This window comes from Lytechinus variegatus, chromosome 4 (assembly GCF_018143015.1).
Source record: "Lytechinus variegatus isolate NC3 chromosome 4, Lvar_3.0, whole genome shotgun sequence".
NCBI lineage: Eukaryota > Metazoa > Echinodermata > Echinoidea > Temnopleuroida > Toxopneustidae > Lytechinus > Lytechinus variegatus.
In genome coordinates, this window is record NC_054743.1 from 13,335,218 (window position 1) to 13,355,065 (window position 19,848).

General features: G+C 35.1%; 1 protein-coding gene across 1 annotated transcript; it reads left to right on the forward strand.

The window, feature by feature from the left end:
* The first annotated feature begins 1,766 nt into the window (after positions 1 to 1,766).
* LOC121413433 (SH3 domain-binding glutamic acid-rich-like protein 3) lies at positions 1,767 to 19,682 on the forward strand. Its single transcript, XM_041606247.1, has 3 exons — positions 1,767 to 1,905; positions 14,710 to 14,877; positions 19,272 to 19,682. The coding sequence occupies exons 1-3, from the start codon at positions 1,858 to 1,860 to the stop codon at positions 19,335 to 19,337; spliced, it is 282 nt and encodes a 93-aa protein (XP_041462181.1). The 5' UTR covers positions 1,767 to 1,857; the 3' UTR covers positions 19,338 to 19,682.
* The last annotated feature ends 166 nt before the right edge of the window (positions 19,683 to 19,848 follow it).

Genomic DNA, 19,848 nt, shown 5'->3' on the forward strand with positions numbered 1-19,848 from the left:
GCACTTATATATATCCAGTTCTGAAATCAATTTGCACACAACATTTTAGCTCGCACATCAAGCTTTCATTATTTTGTTTGATTTACACAAATTGTTTATATATATCAAATTTTCAGCTCACGCTACGCGCTCGCATTTTTTGATTTATGAGTAACCTATCCTCTTTGGAAATTCTTAGCAAAATTTGTCAAAATGCTTCTTTATTATGTCAGTATATAAAAAAAAAACAACCTCGTGCTTCGCGCTCACATTGTTTAATTGTTTGTGAACAGTGAACACACAGGTTGTTTTTTATTCAAATAAAAACGCGCTTAGACTGTCCAGTTCTCACGGTCGGAATATCAAAAATTTTTGAGCTCGCGCTTCGCACTCTCATTATTTAATTGGTGATACTTTATCCTCTTCATTAATCACCAAAGAACAGTCCTAATTGAATCCCTTTTCACATTACTATAATAAAATTTCGGCTCGCGCTTCGCGCTCGCATTGTTTAGTCGGATACTTATATTGTTCATAATTATAAAATTTCCTCAGAATCTTCCGGTCTAAGTACATAAAATATCAAAGAATTTGAGCTCGAGCTTCGCGCTCAAGACCACATGAGATACATAATCCCGATTGTACGCGGGAACTATATGTTTTATATATGCTTCTAACCGTTTTGACAGTTAGGCCCGGGGGGCCACTTCCATTCACGAGTGGATACCATGCGCGACCATGGGGTCTCGAAAAGCACCCTTAACACGTAATTTCCATATTCTGAAAATGCACCCCTTAACAAGTAATGGCGTTTGAAACACTACCCTTAACAAGTATTGGAAACAAAACGATACTCTTGGCAAATATTCGCTGAAATGAACCCCTAAACAAGTACAGGAATGTTTTATTGTTACGGGTCCTTTGGTTGTCGGCTTTACCTTATTTGGTTTAGTACGACCCCACCTTCTATACACCTCGCACAATTAGGACTCTAAACACGTAGTGTTGGGGCAAAAAGGACATCCTTTATAAAACATTTTAATTTTGTTTTATCATCCCCGCAAATTCCCTAAACACGTATTTTTCCTAGCGAAATAGATACCCTTTTTTCATTATTTTTGTGTTTTTGACACCCTTTTCACGTTACGTACGTAACGTGCCCTATCGTGAAAAGGACATCCTTTTTACGTGTTTTTTGGTCGCGCATGGTATCCACTCATCAATGTAAGTTAGGTGTGTGTCATTTTCTTCAAACACTAGACATAAAAGAAGGATTGATATTTCCCATTGATAAGAAAAGACAAAACAAAGAATAAGAAGGACGTGAAATTGTATGTGATGTCGCAATTGAATTGTTATTTAACTAAGATTTTAAGAAATTATCTAAATAATTAACTAGTCATGCTAGTAGCCGATTGGTTTAGCTGTTGTGCCCTTTTTCACGAACAATCATTCAGCACGCGCGATATTTAATTTCTCTATTAATATGTTTATTCCTCGAAGATGTTTAATTTGGTAGGACCTATATAATAGGTGGATGGGTGATTAATCTATATTAATACTTCATATAATCGTCACCAATGGTTTACCGTCGTATGGATCGCCTTTGCCGCGCCGACGACGTCCTACTTACGAAAGCGTAAAGCGCGTATAATCTGGAGAGCACAGAGATACGATTGAAGAGCGCCATCATATTCAACAACAACAACAATCAACCAATTCCAACCAACTAACGTAACGTAACCCGAATCGAATCGAATGCAAATGCAACGCAACGCAACACGCACACTCGCACAATACGGTACGGCAGATCAAAAACAACAACATAACTCATCCTCCGCAATTTCCTTGCTTGGTGACTTGAAATAATTAATTAAAATGTCGAAAATCACATACTACTACACCTCAGTATCTTCTAACTTGGAGGTAAGATTTGTTTGAATAAGACTTACCATATTTAGATGATTTCATGGAGAACATGGTGAGGATTATGTTTATATTTATTGGATTGGACGCGGTCGGCGCAGCCTCAGCAGCCACTCATTTCAGCGCCTGAATTCTTGCGGGGATCGGCTTGCCAGCTCGCCATACCGGCAGGCGTGGGCGCTAGCACTGTCACCGCTCCGGCCAGCCGAGCTGAGCCGGCCCGGATGCGCTGCATGAATTCCAGTCCGCTTCCGGGTAGCGAAATTGGCATTATCGTGATCTATAAAGTCTAGTCTGCTGGGCAAACCCTTCACTCGAAATAAGGGTCTGAATGTGCAGCCTACTCATGCCTTGTGTACTGAAGGCTCTCTAACAGCAAGTTTTATATGTGCTACTAGTCTTCGCGTGGAGGCACACTTGTGGCCTTTATCGTCATCCAAGTCACTGGGGACAAACTTGAGACACACCTCAAATATCAGCAATCTTTCAATAGAATCCACGGTTGGAAGATTTTCAAAAGAAATTCATTGTTCGCGATGCGAAACTGTGCGAAGCTTCTCACTGAGCGGGGACTTCCTTCCACCACACGTTTTCCCATTGACACAAAAACAACTGACTCGGACACTTTTTCAAACGACAAAAATAGTCTTTTTCTTTTCTCTCCTGTGGCGGTATATTCTTCCTAGTTGATGAAACAATGATCAAAACAATTAATAAGACAAAATTAATCACACTAAAAACACTATTTAACTGTCTAAATACTCCTCGTGATCCGAGTCCCCTTCCCGTGTCAAGTTCGTCCAATCTCCCATAGGAGGGGACTTGGATAACGAGAAGTAGTATTAGTCGTTATCCAAGTCCCCTCCAGGCACGTAGCCAGGGGGGGCGGTCGCCCCCCCAAAACGTCCCCAAAAAGAAAAACAAGAAGGGAAAAAAGAGAGGAGAAAAGGAAAAGGGAAGGAAGGAAAGGGAAGAAAGGTAGCTTTGTGTTTTTTTTTTATTCTTTATTTTTCTCAAAAGAGAATCTCCTTCACTGTTCTTGATCTAAATTCACATGTGAATTTTGCTTCCGCGCTGTGCGCAGTTAAATGGCAATATTGAAGTTCTCCATTGTTTCCCCACCTTTTCTCTAACCCTGTTTTTCCACAGCTATGTGCTTCTTGCCAGTTAAAGTTAAAATTGTATACACTAGGGCATGAATTTGAGTAAGGTTAGGCCGAAGTAAATATATGAAGTTATCTTTTTTTTCAATTGATCACGCAACTTCTGGTCTGGTCGGCTCGGCTCCGAGCGGGTAAAATCTTTATATTAGTTTCTGCCGTCACCTCCATAAAGTCAACTTCTCCTGCTTTTCAGCTCATTACTAAACAACCATAATTTGGAGGTAAACAGGTTCCGAATTTAAAAAGAGGAAGGTATGCAATTCGTGTCGTATTAAATTTAAAAAGTACAATATTTTTTATCAAATTGTATTTAACTTCATGTCATTTCCCTGTATACATTCATCTCCTGTCCTGTTTGGCGCCCTCAGTTTGAAATTTTGAATGACACTTAAGTTTCGTTATATTCAAAATGAAGCGCTTCAGGATAAGTAAAAAAAACTAGGCATCCTTTTTTTATATAGATAGATAATTTCAATAAATCACAGAAGTTTCAACTTTTTGCGCACTATTTTCCTTGTAATGAAGTTCAATAATCTAAGAAAATCAATTGAATTAGAGCCGATTGGGTATTAGAGATATCTACATTTGATGAAACGTCCGCCCTTTGAAATTTCAGAATTTCATTGCTCTGCGCGGGGAGGAATATCTTCCTCTACCAATCTTCTCTGTTTTGCGAGTTAAAAATATGCACTGATGCTAAATTGTTTGTACTCAAATCTGATCTTTCCAAAGAAAATTTCAATATATCTTTGAGAATACCCTTTTCTCGGGACCCTTTTTATGGCAAGAAAAATTGATATAACACTTTAGCTTCCGCGCTTTGCGCGGAGTTATCATTTTAATTTATTCCATTATATACCTCTTTTGTGCGTTCACAATCACTTTTGAAAACAAGGTTCAAAATCGCAATATAGTCAACCGAATCGGAGGTACTATAGACAAGAGAAACGGCTTCTTTTCATTTTAATTTATGAAATACTAAAAGCTTCGCGCGGGAGGGGGAAACTCCCCCTCCTTGCACCCACCCCCTAGGGAGCGCGCTCTGCGCGCGCTGTTTAGTGTTTGCACGCTTCGTGTGCCAACACGGCCCCCTCCAAAATGAAATCCTGGCTACGCGTTTGGTCCCCTCCTATGGGAAATTAGACGAACTCAACACGGGAAGGGGACTCCGATCACGAGGAGTATTTAGACAGTTAAATAGTGTTTTTAATGTGATTTTCATTGATTTTAATGATTCTTATCGAAAATATTCATTAATCATGTCTATTAAACTGTCTAAAAGTGGCAGAGTGGTTTTGAAGAGGAGGGAAATGAGGGGTAGATGAATATCAACGGGTTAATTGCCGTTTTGTATTTTTAGGAGAGGGGACTTGGATCACGAGGAGTAGTATATACTGTTTTAATTCAAAGTTCTTTAGACAGTTAAATAGTGTCTTTAATGTGATTTTCATTGATTTTAATGATTCTTATTATCGAAAATATTTATTAATCATCTCTAGGAAACTGTCTAAAAGTGGCAGAGTGGTTTTGAAGAGGAGGGAAATGAGGGGTAGATGAATATCAACGGGTTAATTGCCGTTTTGTATTTTTAGGAGAGGGGACTTGGATGACGAGGAGTATACTGTTTTAATTCAATTCTATTGATCTTAATAATTCATCATCGAAAATAGGAAACAAGTAACACAGTGGTTTAATTCGGATGAAGGGGGACTTGAATCACGAGGAGTAATTATAGACCGACATTCTTTTTACGTACCTTACGAAATAAAGCAATGGAGACAGTTAAGAGAGAGATATGCATTTTGATTTATTTAGTAAAAACGTGATAGACGAAATAAAGCATAATCATGACAAACATATAATGAGATTTATTCATAGCATAATTAAAAAGTACGACGAAATAAAGCCTATATATACTGAAAAGAAGTAGATGCAATTTTGATTTATTTAGTAAATTAGGGATAAACGAAATAAAGCAATGTCTGCAGAAGAGGGATATACTCGGGGCCGATTTATTTAGTAAAAATGTAAACGAAATAAGCAAATTTCATAGTGTGGGAAACATAAGAAGATGAATGATTTTGATTTATGTATATGAAAAGTACTAATTTACGAAATGAAGCAATGGAGATTGAAAAGATGATTCAATCCTGATTTATTTAGTAAATTAGGAATCAACGAAATAAAGCAATTGAGACTGTTCGAGGGATATACTCGGGGCCGATTTATTTAGTAAAAATGTAAACGAAATAAAGCAAATTTCATAGTGTGGGAAACGTACATAAGAAGATGAATATAATCTTGATTTATGTATATGAAAAGTACTAATTTACGAAATAAAGCAATGGAGATTGAAAAGATGATTCAATCCTGATTTATTTAGTAAATTAGGAATCAACGAAATAAAGCAATTGAGACCGTGTTCGAGGGGTATACTTGGGGACGATTTATTTAGTAAAAATGTAAACGAAATAAAGCAAATTTCATAGTGTGGGAAACATAAAAAGATGAATATAATCATGATTGATTTATATGAAAAGTACTAATTTACTAACTAAAGCAATAGAGATTGAAAAGAAGTATATAGATGCAATTCGATCTGATTTATAACGCCAATAAGTGAAGATAGACCAAAGATTGTAGAGCTCGCGTACGCGGCGCTCTACAATCTTTGGTGGAGACTGAAAAGAGACAAGTCACACACACCTACGATGGAGGTTGGTAGAAATAGGTAGGACATGTTTTACGTTGTGAAAAATTGTCCGTGGATCCGAGTCACCAGGGACTTGGATCACGATAATGCCACACTTGTTTATCAAAGTTCCAATCAGGGTCTGTGCCTGCAGACTAATCTAAGTCCCCGGTGACTCGGATCCACGGACAATTTTTCACAACGTAAAACATGTCCTACCGGTACCTGTTTCTAACCTACATGTACCTTGTAGTTGTGTGTGTTTCTTTTCAGTCTCCACCAAAGATTGTAGAGCGCCGCGTATTTGCGTATGCGGCGCTCTAGCTCTACTAGTCATGCTAGTACAATCTTTGGTCTATCTTCACTTTATTGGTGTAATAAATCAGAATTGCATCTACTTCTTTTCAATCTCTATTGCTTTAGTTCGTAAATTAGTACTATTCATATAAATAACTCATGATTATATTCATCTTTTTATGTTTCCCACACTATGAAATTTGCTTTATTTCGTTAACATCTTTACATGCACTAAATAAATCTGCCCCTCTTCAGTCTCAATTGCTTTATTTCGTTGATTCCTAATTTACTAAATAAATCAGAATTGAATCTTCTTTTCAATCTCTATTGCTTTATTTCGTAAACTAGCACTTTTCATATAAATAAATCAGGATTATATCACCTTTTTTATGTCTCTTACAAGAAAATTTGCTTTATTTCGTCTGTGTTTTTACTAAATAAATCAATAGGCCCTATCCCTCTTCAGTCTCCATTGGTTTATTTCGTCTATTCATGATTTACTAAATAAATCAGAATTGCATCTATTTCTTTTCAATCTCCATTGCTTTATTTCGTAAACTAGTACTTTTCATATACATAAATCAAGATTATATTCATCTTTTTATGTTTCCCACACTGAAATTTGCTTTATTTCGTTTACATTTTTACTAACTAAATCGGCCCCGAGTATATCCCTCTTCAGACATTGCTTTATTTCGTTTATCCCTAATTTACTAAATAAATTCGAATTGCATCTACTTCTTTTCAGTACAGTATATAGCTTTATTTCGTCGTAGTTTTTAATTATGCTATAAATGAATCTCATTATATATGCTTGTCATGATTATGCTTTATTTCGTCTATCACATTTTTACTAAATAAATCAAATTGCATATCTCCCTCTTAACTGTCTCCATTGCTTTAATTATTTCATTAGGTAAAAAGAATGTCTGTATAATTACTCCTCGTGATTCAGTTCCCCTTCATCCGAATTAAACCACTGTGTCACTTGTTTCCTATTTTCGATGATGAATTATTAAGATCAATAGAATTGAATTAAAACAGTATATACTACTCCTCGTGATCCAAGTCCCCTCTCCTAAAAATACAAAACGGCAATTAACCTGTTGATATTCATCTACCCCTCATTTCCCTCCTCTTCAAAACAACTGCCACTTTTAGACAGTTTCCTAGAGATGATTAATGAATATTTTCGATAATAAGAATCATTAAAATCAATGAAAAAATCATTAAAAACACTATTCAAATACTCCTCGTGATCCGAGAGTCCCCTTCCCGTGTTGAGTTCGTCCTGGAATTTCCTATAGGATGGGACTTGGATAACGAGGAGTACTATTAGTCGTCATCCAAGTCCCCTCTCCTAAAAATACAAAACAGCAATTGACCCGTTGATATTCATCTACCCCTCATTTCCCTCTTCAAAACCACTCTGCCACTTTTAGACAGTTTATAGACATGATTAATGAATATTTTCGAAAATAAGAATCATTAAAATCAATGAAATCACATTAAAAACACTATTTAACTGTCTAAATACTCCTTGTGTTCCGAGTCCCCTTCCTGTGTTGAGTTCGTCCAATTTCCCATAGGAGGGGATTTGGATAACGAGATCACGAGGAGTATTTAGACAGTGTTTCTAGTGTGATTAATTTGGTCTTATTTAGTGTTTTGATCATTGTTTCATCAACTTGGAAGAATATACCAACACGGGAGAGGAAAGAAAAAGAAAAAAGTCAGTTGTTATTGTGTCAATGGGAAAACGTGTGGTGGAAGGAAGTCCCCGCTCAGTGAGAAGCTTCGCACCGTTTCGCATCACGAATAGATGAAAATCTATTATGAAAATCTTCCAACCGTGGATTCTATTGAAAGATTGCTGATATTTGAGGTGTGTCTCAAGTTTGTCCCCAGTGACTTGGATGACGATCAGGCCGCTAAATTATTTTTCCCACCGCAGTTGTGGAAGCCAATATGAATATTCATTTACTTGCGTCTTTGGAATAAGAGTATAAATTGGCACCCACTGCAACCATCCTGCCTGTGGGGAATCTACAGTACAGGTACATAGGACTATGCCCAGAAACTCCAACTCTCCCACTTTCGACAGGAGATCTCCTTTTTAAACTACCTCAAATTTTCATATCCAAGCCGATATTCAAATAAAACTTATGTAGAGCGTCAACCATTAACCATGTCAACACGCCGCAAGATCTCGTACTCGTAAATTTAGCGGGCGCGAGCTAACTAGCTAGCAATAAGCCAGTTCGTAGTTCCTTACTGCGCATGATCAAAATAATCTACACATGATCAGATGAAGGTCATTTGTACTGAAGTGTCATGGTGGTTTAAAATCTAATGAGATAAGCACCAACTTGATGTCTTGATTATTCATACATGTATATTCTTTTGAATAGTGGTTTTCATTTACATCCACAAAATACAACAATGCGTCCACGAACGACTGGTATTTCACGATTTGCCAAGTACATTGTGCAACATGCTAAGATATACATTCAAAGAAGGAATGCAACAAATACCTTCATAAAGTGTTCATTGGTGTGCCATTCTAGTCACCTGGTCTATTCAATTTCTCCATACTGCTATGTAAGGCAAGCTTACGTAACATGTTGCTTTGAAATCTGCCTATCATATTGAAAGAAATGAAAGGTCATTTGACCAAAATCTTCCCTGAAGTAACTACGAACTGGTCTACAGCATCATCCCTCCTTAGTCGCTCGCTCGCAACTTTCTATTAGTTTTACGTGACAGATACATTGTAGATTTATCTGCCGAGTTTGACACAGTAGATCATAACATTTTCATATCCTGGTTATTCAATAGAATAGGCATTAGGTCTACAGTCTTATCCTGGTTCCAATCATACCTGTCTGTATGGACTTCGCAAGTTGATATTGATGGCACATTGTTAAATCCCATCACTCTTGAATTTGGACTCCCTCAGGGGTCAATAGTCGGACCCATAGGCTACTCAATATATACTCTTCCAGTTGGTGATATCATCCGAAATCACTGTATCAATTATCATTTTTACGCTGATGACATACAATTACATGTTTCTTTTGATCCGAAGACTCCTGGAGCTCTCAATAATACACTGGTTAAACTCCAGAATTGTATATCAGATAGAAGACAGTGGATGATAGTGAATAAACTAAAACTTAATGATAATAAAACTGATTTTTTTTGTTGTGGCCTCTACTTATAACTTGCGCAATCTTCCAAATGTTGAACTTGATGTTGATGGTACACTCATGAGACCATCAGAAAAAATATGAAACCTTGGTGTCATATTTGATTCCCGTATGTCAATGTCGTTCCATATCTCTCATATCTGTAGCACAGTCACTTTATATTTAAGGAACATTTCTAGAATTAGAAGGTTTATTGACCAGTCTGCCTGTCACAATGCTGTTCGTTCATCGGTTCTGTCTCGTATCGATTATTGCAATGGGCTCCTTTCTACTATTCCCTTTAATCAATAAGTCTGTGTTCAACGACTACAAAATTGGGCAGCACAATTAATTTTACAGGTATCCCGAGATCATCCTTCCCAACCACTCTTTAATTCTCTTCACTGTCTTCCTTAAACAGAGAATTACCTTCAAATTACTCTTGATTGTCTACAAAACACTGAATGAACAGGCTCCACAGTATTTAAGTAACTGCTCGAATCTGTATACACCAACTAGAGCTCTTACATCTGCGAGTGATCACCTTCGCCTCACATATTCATTAACTCGTACATTAGCTGGTGACAATGTTGTAGTCAAGGCTCAAACCTCCAAGGCCAAGGCCAAGGCCAAGGCTTTAATACCCAAGGCCAAGGCTTCAATAACCAAGGCTGAGGCCAAGGCATGGAAACCCAAGGCCAAGGCCAAGGCCTGAAAACCTCAAGGCCAAGGCATTTCAATTGTACAATATATGGAAAAAAAAATTAGACAACAATGCTTATAGGCGGCATACATGACACACAGGACCAAATGTATAAAAGGTGTGAGCGAGCAAAATTTTTGACCCTTGTACATTTAAAACGAAAATAATTTCATGATAGATCATGTAGATTTAGACATAAAAACATTTAATTATTGTTCTAGGCGATTCACATTGCAATAATTATTATTACCAAGGTGATCTGATCCTGGCATGCCCATTCTCAACATACAAGTATGTCTTTCTCCTCTACCTGGTACAGGGGAGGCAGAATGTATTTTTTTGGGGGGGAGGTCAAAGCCAAAAATGCACTTACAATATAAGTCAAAATGAGAATTTTGGTGCAGTTCAGCAAAGCTTTTTTAAGTGATTTCTAATTTGATAAGACAGATATTTTGATTTAGGCTTTAATTTCCCGCTATAGAAAGCATAGCGAGCAAGTGGTTTTGAAAAAAAAAAATCAATTTTGAAGTTGTAAAACTCGATTTTGGGTCAATTATGGTGCTAATCACTGTTAAAAGGGCATCCTTGCGAGATGTTGTAATAAGATGTAATAAGAAATGAAATTTAAATATTTCGAGCTGTTTTTGTAATCATGAAAAAGGTGTGCATCTTGCTAAACAAATTAACGCAAGCACAAAACACAAGCTGAAATTTTTACTGACCAGAAAAGGAAGCTGTTCTGGACTGCATTTAGTGACTCATAAATAGGATACATAACTCACCAATCAAATAATGCGAGCGCAAAGCGCGAGCTCAAAAATTTGTAATATTCCGACCTAAAAACTGGACATTCTAAGCATTTTTTGTGTAAATTGAATGCGAACCTTACTTAACAATAATTTATGCAAGCACAATCCAAAATTTGTTGATTTTGAAACCTAAAATTTTGCTCTGTATGCCATGCTTGGCCCCTCAAAATTTTTGGCTCATCATGCCATTGATGCCATAGCCCATTTGGAAAAGACGAAATTGAAGTTTGTGTTCAAGTTTACCGAATCTTTTCAGAATATCATTAAGACTTAAAACATTCTTGTTGGTCAAAGAAAATAATACAAGGAAAACCTAATGGAATAGAAATCAACCTTGTTATCATTCTTTAGAGTAAGCTATTTTTAAAGTATGAAAATTGTTGTCAAAATTGCAGTCAGATCTGTCAGAATTATTCCTGTCATAAAATCACTATAATCAGTGGCGTACCGTGGGTCACGGCATTGGGGGCACCAGCAAAAACTTGGAACTGCCTAGTGAGCTCGCGAAGCGCGCCCAGTTGCCAGGTATACTGACCTAATAGAGATATTTTTATAAGGACAGTGCCAATAAACGGACATGTATCTCACTAGTCAAATAATGCGAGCGCGAAGCGCGAGCTTAAAATTTTTGATATTCAAACCTAAAAAGGGACATTACAATCAATCTTTTGTAATCATGATACGTACCTGTCTCGCTAAATAATGCGAGCGCGAAGCGCGAACTGAAATTTTTGTAAATATTAACCCCAAACAGGAAGATTTTAAGGACTATATTTTAGGAATCTTTTATCTATTAAGATTATACACATCTCACCATAGTCATTTAATGGGAGTGCCAATAAGCGCTTGCTGATTTTGTTAGAATTACATCTAAACATGCACATAAAGCACTTGTAATTATGATTAACATACCCATCTCACTAATCAAATCTTGCGAGCGCGAAGCGCGAGCTGAAAATTTAGGAAATTCAGACCTGAAGAGGGGCATTTTAAGGCTTGTTTGTAGGAATTCAAGAAGACCTTACGTAGTTCACTAACCAAATGATGCGAAAATTTTTGATATTCAGATCAGAAAACAGAAAAAGGGACATTTTAAGGACTCATTCTAGGAATTGATGGAGAGCAGGTCTACATCTTTCACCAATCCACTACTGCGAACGTAAGCACGGACAGGAAATGTTTTATATTAAGACCTTAAAATGGGACAATCACTTAAAGTATTCATGAAAAAGAAGCATACTATTGTACATGTAAAAGAATAACTCGAAGTGCGAGGAAATATATTTGGTAGTTTGGTGTATATTGACTTGAAAACGGGAGGTTTTAGTATAACAGGATTATATATCTCGGTAAACAGACAATGGGAGCACCAGGAACAATGAAGACATATATGCCCTGAGCCAATTATGTTTCATTTATATGAAAAAAATGTTTCTTATGTAATGTAACATAACATAATTATAACATTATAATGAACATTAATGTCTTCTTTCCCACTACGTTTCTCTTCCTTTCTCCCTCTTTTCCTCCTTTTTTTAGTCAGCCGATGGGGGGGGGGCATGGGGGCACGTGCCCCCCTGTAGTTACGCCACTGATATTACCAATAAATAATATTAATTTTCATCACTTCTCTTTGTTACATAATTATGTGATGATAATTGCAATTGATGGCACTGCTAAGTACACTTACTGCTTCTGCTGACTGGTAGTATTTAGTGTCATTAGATGTACAGAACAATTGAAACATTTATAATTACTTTTATAAAACAAATGAAAGTACAAAATACAAAATGCCTTGAAAAAGCCTTGAAAATGCCTTGAAATTTCAAGGCTCAAAATCCTCAAGGCCAAGGCCAAGGCCCTCTCAAGGCCAAGGCTTGAATGTTCAAGGCCAAGGCTTTGAAAAAATAGGCCTTAAGGCGCCTTAAGGCCAAGGCCGAGCATCAAGGCACTACAACACTGGCTGGTGACAGAACTTTTACGGTGTGGGCTTCAAAATCCTGGAACAACGTGCCACTAATAATTAGACAGTCTCCATCATTAGCAATCTTCAAAAAGTCATTAAAAACTCATCTCTTTCATACTTTGTAGTTTTTAAAATGCTGACTTGAATAAATAGAGAAAAATCAAACTAGCATAGTGCTGAAAATTTCATCAAATTCGGATGTAAAATAAGAAAGTTATGACATTTTAAAGTTTCACTTATTTTTCACAAAACAGTGATATGCACAACTACATGTAGGTGAGTCAGTTGATGATGTCCATCACTCACTATTTCTTTTGTTTTTTATTGTTTGAATTATACAATATTTCATTTTTTATAGATTTGACAATAAGGACCAACTTGAATGAACCATATAGTATTAAACAATGCTAATTCCACATGTTCAGGGAGGAATTAATCGTTGTATCACTTGACAATGAGGAGAAAATTAGAATATTTCATATTTCACATAATGAAATACAAAAGAAATAGTGAGTGGATGACGTCATCAGTCTCCTCATTTGCATACCGACCAGGATGTGCATATAACTGTTTTATGAAATTTAGCGAAACTTTTAAATGTTATAACTTTTATTTTGCATTCGATTTTGATGAAATTTTCAGTGTTATCCCTTTTTTATTTTTCTCTTTAATCAAATCAACTTTTTGTTTGGGTGGACTTGTTCTTTAAATATGTCTGTCTATTTATCTTTCGATCTAATATCTATTTATCTCTTTGAATGATTATTTATGATTATCTATCTGAACTATCAATATATCCACCTATATTTTATCTATCTACCCATCCATCTATTTATTTATTTTCTAACTATCTTTCTATCTATCTACCTACCTATCTTTCTATATATCTTTCATATCTACCGGTATTTACTTTACAACTTTGGAATGTCTTCAACTACCTGTACAGTGCGTATCAAAAAAAAAGTTTACACTCTGAAAAAGCCCTGGGAATTAAAAAATATACATGTGGGTAATTTTTTCACATATAATCATGGGTTTGGGTCTCATCTATCCAATGAAAGTAAAATTTTTGACAGAATGTGGCACTTGAGTGAGCACTGTCCATTTTTGTAAAGCTCACAGAAATCTGTTTGCGCAGAAATGCTCGTTTCCACGCTGTGTCAAGGGTCAAGGGGAAAGGGTGAAATCAAACTTACCCTGCGAAACATTTCTCACACATTTCCCTTGCACTTTTGGACTTTTAGTCAATTGAAATAAAACGGATACATTCAAGCATTTTATGAAATGTTTACTACCCAAATTGAAATTTCAGCACTTTTAGTAAGCACAACCTTTACCCTTATTGTGCCAGCTGGATCTGAGGACATAACCGAATCTGAACAAAAGTTTATATCAGACATCTCCAGCATTTTTTCACTAAGTTTTTATCATTCAAAGTGGGTTTACATTTCATTTTTCGTGTAATACTTGTTTCTCAACACTTTTTCCAAGCTTGACAATGATTAACAAAATGAAAATCAAGCCCAAGCCATTTCATGTAAATCACGGCTCAGTGTAAAGCAAACATCGTCACGATGGCCTCGGTGTGTCGGGGAGTGGGGTGGGGCGCAATGCACTCTTTGAAGTGTTTTAGGCAAGGAAACAAGTTTAAAAAGGGTTAAAGATATCTTCTAATCAGTTTACTAAGTAATTCCATGTGTTCTTCATGATTAAGGTCTACTTTCATTTGCATAACTATTTCAAAGTTCTGCGCAAATCATTTTTCACTAACTTTTCAAAAGTAAGTGGTGCTCACTCAAGCGGAAATATTTTTCGACAGTTATAAGGTCACTTGTTTAAATGGATACATACCAATGGTAAAATGGGGAAAAATCTTCAGGATATTAGAAATGTATGATTTTACATGATTTTTTCTAAGTGTAAACTTTTTTTTGATACTCACTGTATAGTGATTCATCTATCTTTTTATTTTTGTTGCATTTGAAGATAAAAAAGCATCAACAGAAGATAGATATGATCTTATCATCTAAGAAGATTGACTTTGATAAGGTAGACATTTCTACAGATGCTGAAGCAAAAAACAAGATGAGGGAATTAGCTGGCGATCCCAAGGCCCTTCCACCACAGCTCTGCAATGGAGATACTTATTTAGGGGTCAGTATCAATTTATTGACATCAATTTTTTCAGGACATACCTCAGTTAAGTTTGTACGCATCCCTACATGTATACTTGTAGATCTGCACATATTTTACACCATACGTGTTGACATTACAATTAGTGAACAGATGAGTAATCAGCTACAGGTATCGACTGATTTTCCCAATCATCGGCACTCTAACAGCAAATCTTGATGCGTCATATTTTACGAAGCTATTAGCTGAAAATAATCTCTGGACCAAAATTTTAAACACTTCAGTGTTGCGAAGTATGACAAATATGACCTCGAGTTTGATAAAATGGGAAGTTTTTTAGCTCATCCGGCCCGAAGGGCAAGATGGGCTTATGCCGTGGCATGGCGTCCGTCGTCTGTCAATATCAAAATGCTACTTCTTAGCCATTTCAATTCTGTTTGCTTTATATGATAGCATTAGGTGGGGCATTCAAAACTTCTACACAGAATTTTGAAATTCATTAAATATGCTAATTTATGCGCATTTTTCAGAATTCACAAAAAATGCTACTTCTTTATGTGTTAACGGATTTTGAATTTTTTGCTTCCACCTGGTAGAGCTTCATGAGGTTCACCAATTTTCTACACAGAATTCTGAAATTTTGACCAGAACAATTTTTATGCTAATTTATGCGAAATTAATTTATGAATATTTTTAAAAATTCACATAAAATGCTTCTTCTTTATTTGTTGACCAATTTTGATTTTGATTTTTTTTTCTTCCATCTGGTAGAGCTTCATGAGGTTCACCAATCTTGTACACAGAATTTTGACATTTTAACTAGAACAATTTTTATGCTAATATATTTTTAAAATTTCACATAAAATGCTTTTTCTTCTTTAGTTGTTGACCGATTTTTACTTTTTTTCTTCTTCCATCTTGTAGAACTTTATGAGGTTCAGCAAACTTCTACACAGATTTTTGAAATTTTCAGTAGAAAATTACTTATGCTAATTTATGCAAAATTTATTCAGAAATCACAGAATATGCCCCTTCTTTTTTATTTGTTGACAGATTTTGATATTTTTTCTTCCATCCGGTAGAACTTCATGAGCCCACCAAACTTCTACACAGAATTTTGAAAATTTTCTGGTTCATGCTAATTTACATGAAATGTATTCATAAATCACAGAAAATTCCTCTTCTTCGATATTTGTTGACAGATTTTGATTTTTTTTCTTCCATCTGGAAGAGCTGCATGAGGTTCACCAAACTTGTACACAAAGTTTTGAAATTTTGTCTGGAAAATTATTTATTCTAATTTATGCAAAATTTATTCATAAATCACAAAAAATGTTTATTCTTCATTTGTTGATCAATTTCAGTTTTGTTTGCTTTATATGATAGCTCGAGGTGGTGATACAAAATTTAAACATAGAATTTTGAAACTCATTGAATCTACTATTTATTTATATATTTTCAAAACTCACAAAAATTGCTTACTTATTTGTTGATTGATTTTGGTTATTTTTGTTCCATCTGAGAGCTACATTAGGTTCACCAAGGTTCCACACAGAGTTAAGAAACTTTGACTAGATAATAATTAATACTTGATTCATAGGAAATTTATTCATAGATCACAAAAAATGCTCTTATGTCATTTCTTCATCAATTTCAATTCTATATCCTCAATTTATGTCACCAATATAATTCACTACAGTGTCAACTGTCAATCTGCAAGAAATGTGCAATTAAACAACATATTTTATCATTGTGGCATCAAACTGGCTATAAATGGATAGTGTTTGATGATTCTTCATGTCTTCACCCTAAATCTCCCGGGGTATTTTGATTCTTGTCATTCCGGGGGGCATTATGCCCCCCCCTTAAGATCTCGACCACCGATTGTGCAAGCGACGCAAAAATTTGCACGCTGGTAGTGTGCGATGTAATCTACATGTACAAGGCTGTATGGTACAATTTTCCAAAATAATGAGATTTTATTTCATATGAATTAATTATGGTAATTTATGCATAAATCATACTTTTTGCTCTTATTCACTAAATATAGCTCCTAGAATGCTAATTTTTGGTAAAAATATTCTTTGTAGCATTCTCAACAATCGCAATTAAAAAAACTTCGGTTTGGAAATCAATTTCTTATGTATTTTATTGTTTTATGAATTTCTTATGTATTTCTTTGTTTTTTCCTTTTTTTATTGTTTTTTCAGTGGAAATCGTTCCAAACTTAATTCTTATCATAAACAAGGCAAAATTAATTAAATTTAATCAGTAAAAGTAGAAATAATGATACATATATGAATTTTGGCTAAATACACAATTTACATTGGATTTGTACATGAAATCACGTTTATGAGCAATTTTGGGTCTGACATGCACTTACATAATATTGCGTAATGTTTTAACCGCATACCCGCGCATCACAAATTTGGTCTCAAAATTTGCACGAGACATGAAAGTAAAAAGTCAGTAAGCGGCGAGGTCAAAAAATTTTGCACAGCAGATATATTGCGAACATTGTCGAGGGGGGGGGCCATTATGCCCCCCCCCCAGGAGAATTAGGGTTAAAACTCCTTGATATGACAGAGTAATAGAAGTATATAGTCAGCATTGTGATCTCGTCAGGTCTAAAGTTGCAAAATTATTTTTATTGCGTAGTCCTCGAGACCTTTCAAATTGGTGAACTTCAAAGCTCGATAGCAAAAAATCAGCACATAAACCTATTGGAAAATAAGGGGCGAAAGTAACCCTGTGCAAAATGATGTGAAAATGACATGGATTTCATTCTCATCATGAAACGTCTTTAAAGGCCAAGTCCACCCCAACAAAAAGTTAATTTGAATAAAAAGAGAAAAATTCAATAAACATAACACTGAAAATTTTATCAAAATCAGATGTAAAATAAGAAAGTTATGACAGTTTTAAGTTTTGCTTATTTTCACAAAACAGTTATATGCACATCCTGGTGGGTATGCGAATGAGACTGATGACGTCATCCAGTCACTATTTCTTTTGTATTTTATTGTACGAAATAGAAAATATTCTAATTTTCTGTTCATTGTCAAGTGAAACAACGATAAATTCCTCCCTGGACATGTGGAATGAGCATTGTTCAATACTATATGATTCAATCAAGTTTGTCCTTGTTGTCAAATCTATAAAAAATGAAATATTGTATAATTCAAAGAATAAGAAACAAAAGAAATAGTGAGTGAGGGGCATCATTGACTGTCTCATCTGAGTTGTGCATATCACTGTTTTGTGAAAAATGAGCAAAACTTTAAAATGTCATAACTTTATAATTTGACATCCGATTTTGATGAAATTTTCAGGGTTTTGCTAGTTTGATTTTTCTCTATTTATTCAAGTCAACATTTTTCTGGGGTGGACTTGACCTTTAAAAGAGAGCTTTGTGGGTTCAATAAATCTGTTAATAAAGCTACAAGTAAACATACCACTTATTAACTGTTAATTCCTGTTTTATGGCTTATTTGTGATCAAGTTCCTCACTGTGAAAGGCATTTGTGAAAAACAGGGAAGTTTGTTTGGTCTTTCTGCCATTTTGTGACTATGATTCTAAAACCGATTGATAGGGGCTATACTATAGACCCTCTGTGATTGAACCAATCTTCATTATTAAAGGACAAGTCCGCCCCAACAAAAACTTGATTTGAATAAAAAGAGAAATATTCAAAAAGCACAACACTGAAAATTTCATCAAAATCGGATGTAAAATATTGAAGTTATGGCATTTTAAAGTTTCGCTTATTTTCAAGAAAATAGTTGTATGAACGAGCCAGTTACATCCAAATGAGAGAGTTGATGACATCACTCACTCACTATTTCTTTTGTATTTTATTATATGAAATATTTTTATTTTCTCATCATTGTCATGTAAAATAAAGTTTCATTCCTCCCTAAACACATGGAATTCCATTATGTTAACATTTTGTGCTTCAGGCAGGAGGTCCTAATTGTCATATTCATAAAAATTGAAATATTGTATAATTCAAACAATAAAAAAAAAAAGAAATAGTGAGTGAGTGACATCATCGACTCTCTCATTTGGATTTAACTGGCTCGTTCATATAACTATTTTGTTGAAAATAAGCAAAACTTTGAAATGTCATAACTTTCTTATTTTTCATCCGATTTTGATGAAATTTTTTAAGCATTGTGCTTGTCTGATTTTTCTCTATTGATTCAAATCAACATTTTTCTGAGGTGGATTTGACCTTTAAATATTGACATGTGCTTTTGGAGCTAGTCTGTGTAAAACTGTTGCTCAATCTGACTGCGTGAAATCTGTGCAGGGCCCTTTTAAAGTTTGATCATTTTCTTTTGGAACCCAGTTTATAATAAAATAATTAGTTTATACTTTCTATCTCCTTTCTCTTTTTCTGATTGTTTTACAGGACTTCAGTGCTTTTGACGCAGCTGTTGAAGCTGAAGAGATTGAAGAATTCCTAAAACTGAAGTGAATCCCAAACCATCTTCCAGGTTGCATATATAGTTTACTAGATCATGAAAGAAGCAGCAAATATTATTAGTGCAAAGTTATTTCCTTCAGATCTTATTTCATATTTGCTATGTTAGGAATGAGTGATTAAATTGAGCTGTATTTGAATATAATAGACTAGATGATATATACAGTAATAAGGTCTAGTAAAAATAGAATTATCCAAAATATAAGGGCAACCACAACTGAAAGTTTATATTAAAGCCAGCGTATGGCAACCTACATAGGATATGGGTAGGTATTTTCTTAACCTATATCTAAATATAAAGAACTGCATTCATGTAAAGAATCTTAATTTGTGACATTTGTATTTTCAAAAGTCAAGTCCACCCCATAATTTTATTATTTGAATTGATAGAGAAAAATAAAACAAGCATAACACTGAAATTTTCATCAAAATTAGATGTAATATAAGTAGTTAGGACATTTTTAAGTTTTACTTATTTTTCACAAAACAATATACATAACTTAGT

Excerpts from the sequence above, each read along its gene's own strand:
- LOC121413433 (XM_041606247.1), top strand. The coding sequence starts at position 1,858 with ATGTCGAAAATCACATACTACTACACCTCAGTATCTTCTAACTTGGAG. Across the intron at positions 1,906-14,709 it reads CAGTATCTTCTAACTTGGAG|ATAAAAAAGCATCAACAGAA; the intron begins GTAAGATTTGTT and ends TTGCATTTGAAG. Across the intron at positions 14,878-19,271 it reads ATGGAGATACTTATTTAGGG|GACTTCAGTGCTTTTGACGC; the intron begins GTCAGTATCAAT and ends ATTGTTTTACAG.